Below are 2156 nucleotides of genomic sequence, written 5' to 3'. Positions count from 1 at the left end.
TTCAGTAAAAAATATTTTTGTAGCAGTTTAATTGTTTCTAGGTTCCTTAGATAATATACTTTATTTTTGGATACTATTTCTCAATAAATAGTATGTATTATTCTTAAATATATGCAAGAACATTAAGATTTACGTTATCACAGAAATGAGTGTGAAAACAATGAATGCTACTGTAAGTACAGTTTCAAGCAGTAATTAATTGCTAATTGGGTTGCCTAGCTTTCTAAAGCTCTTCAGATGCAATCAAAATTATTTTTACAATTGCTTATATTTATTTAATTAAACGAGGGGGAATACTTATCAAAAACCAAAAACAGAGGGCTCTATCAACAATATAAAATAAATTATAATTTATTGTGTTTTGTTACTTTATTCAGTTTTTACTAGATACTTTGTAAAACAGTTAGATTGTTTGATTCTACCCTAGTAGTCATTTTGTCTAAATTATACTATATATAAGATTCGGATTAATTATTTTACCTATAACAATTAAAACTAATTTAGTTTCAAGGAGTACGGAAAAAATAGTACACCACTGTAACTGGATGCACTCTAGAAAAGATCGACCTACTTTAACTGTCAAAGTACTGTCAAAATAGTTTCTGTTGCTCAGCCTTACTAGAGGTTATTCTGCCTTTATTTTTTGTTTTTTGTTGCATCAAAACCACTTGAAAATGACCTAAAATGTTGTCATATTACCATGTTAAAAATTGTCTTTAAAGTTTTATGTTTTTCGTGAAAAATGTCGGATTTACTGTGATCCTTATGTTGAGTAACAAAAAGTGAAACTTTGAAATGGCGAATCGACGAGCCGTTTTGGCATCTTCCATGGAAACATTGCCGAGTTCCAGCGACCCTTTGAGAGAGCTTTTCGAAGCATGTAAAACTGGGGACATTTCCAGAGTCAGAAAATTGGTCACTCCTCAAACAGTTAATGCAAGGGACACTGCAGGGAGAAAGTCGACACCCTTACATTTCGCTGCAGGTAAACTGTAAAAATACTTTTTATTTTATTTTTCATGGTTGACAAGTTACCTTCAGAATGTAATATCCTGCTGTGCTAATTAGTCAACTCAGGCGTTAAGTGACTGCTAATTACCAAAGTTTAAAACATTGATTGTCTTGGCTTTTATAAATAATTCTCTCAGGAATTGCGTAAAAGTGATTGAATAATAAAATAAAAAATTTTGAACACAAAATTATCACCTAATAAATATGAGGCACTTGTAATTAATTTCGTGTTTTCTTTTATTTGATTTTATATATAAAATTAGATAAGTTTTATTTATGTTATTATATCGAACAAATAAGTAATTCATTGTTAAACATGATTCTGTTGTTGAAAATAATATCAAGTTTCTCAAGTGATAAAAAGTTGTTTACTATTTTTGTTATTGTCAGGCTATGGTAGAAGAGACGTTGTAGAATTTTTATTATCATCTGGAGCTTCAATTCAAGCAAGAGACGATGGAGGGCTGCATCCACTTCATAATGCTTGCTCATTTGGCCACGCAGATGTAGTGAGACTATTACTTGAAGCAGGTGCTAATCCAAACACCAGGGATAATTGGAATTACACACCGTTACATGAAGCTGCAATAAAAGGCAAAATAGATGTTTGTATAGGTAAGTGCATTTATTATACCTTAAATATGGCTGCAATAATTTGTTTTATTAAATTTAATTGCATTTCTTTTTATTTGTGACTGTATGACTGTTAACATAGTTGATAGTATATGTTAGTGCATAGGAGAAAGTTCCAATTAAAACTTATGTAATGTGCTATTATTTTATTCCTTTCTAATCATTAATGTTATATTTTTTTTGTGGTAGCATACAGTTTTTCAAAAACAAATTTTTGTAAATATAAATTATTTGAAATTCAATGATTTTTCTTTTTTTTGTAAATGTAGCACTTTTACAACACGGTGCCGATCCAAACATACGAAACACGGAGGGAAAAACACCCCTCGATCTAGCAGATGCTGCCGTGAAACCCGTTCTGACAGGCGAATATAGGAAAGACGAGCTCCTGGAGGCAGCAAGGTCTGGGGCTGAAGACAGGTTATTGTCCCTTTTAAATCCCCTTAACGTAAACTGCCACGCTAGCGATGGCCGGCGTTCAACACCCTTGCATTTAGCTGCTGGATATAATA

The 2156-nt window shown here is 31.9% G+C and overlaps 1 protein-coding gene across 1 annotated transcript in view; it reads left to right on the top strand.

Moving 5' to 3' along the window:
* Positions 1-514: 514 nt before the first annotated feature.
* LOC108743726 (tankyrase-like) overlaps positions 515-2156 on the top strand; it is a 5512-nt gene continuing 3870 nt past the window's right edge. The window contains exons 1-3 of the mRNA XM_025979613.1: positions 515-985; positions 1402-1626; positions 1914-2152. Coding sequence (XP_025835398.1) covers positions 796-985; positions 1402-1626; positions 1914-2152 — 654 coding nt within the window. The 5' untranslated portion in view covers positions 515-795. The remainder of the gene's footprint in view (positions 986-1401; positions 1627-1913; positions 2153-2156) is intronic.

The sequence above is a fragment of the Agrilus planipennis genome, unplaced genomic scaffold (assembly GCF_000699045.2).
Source record: "Agrilus planipennis isolate EAB-ADULT unplaced genomic scaffold, Apla_2.0 scaffold1552, whole genome shotgun sequence".
Lineage (NCBI taxonomy): Eukaryota > Metazoa > Arthropoda > Insecta > Coleoptera > Buprestidae > Agrilus > Agrilus planipennis.
Note: the sequence above shows the minus strand (reverse complement) of the source record. Positions and strands in the feature narration are given on the sequence as shown.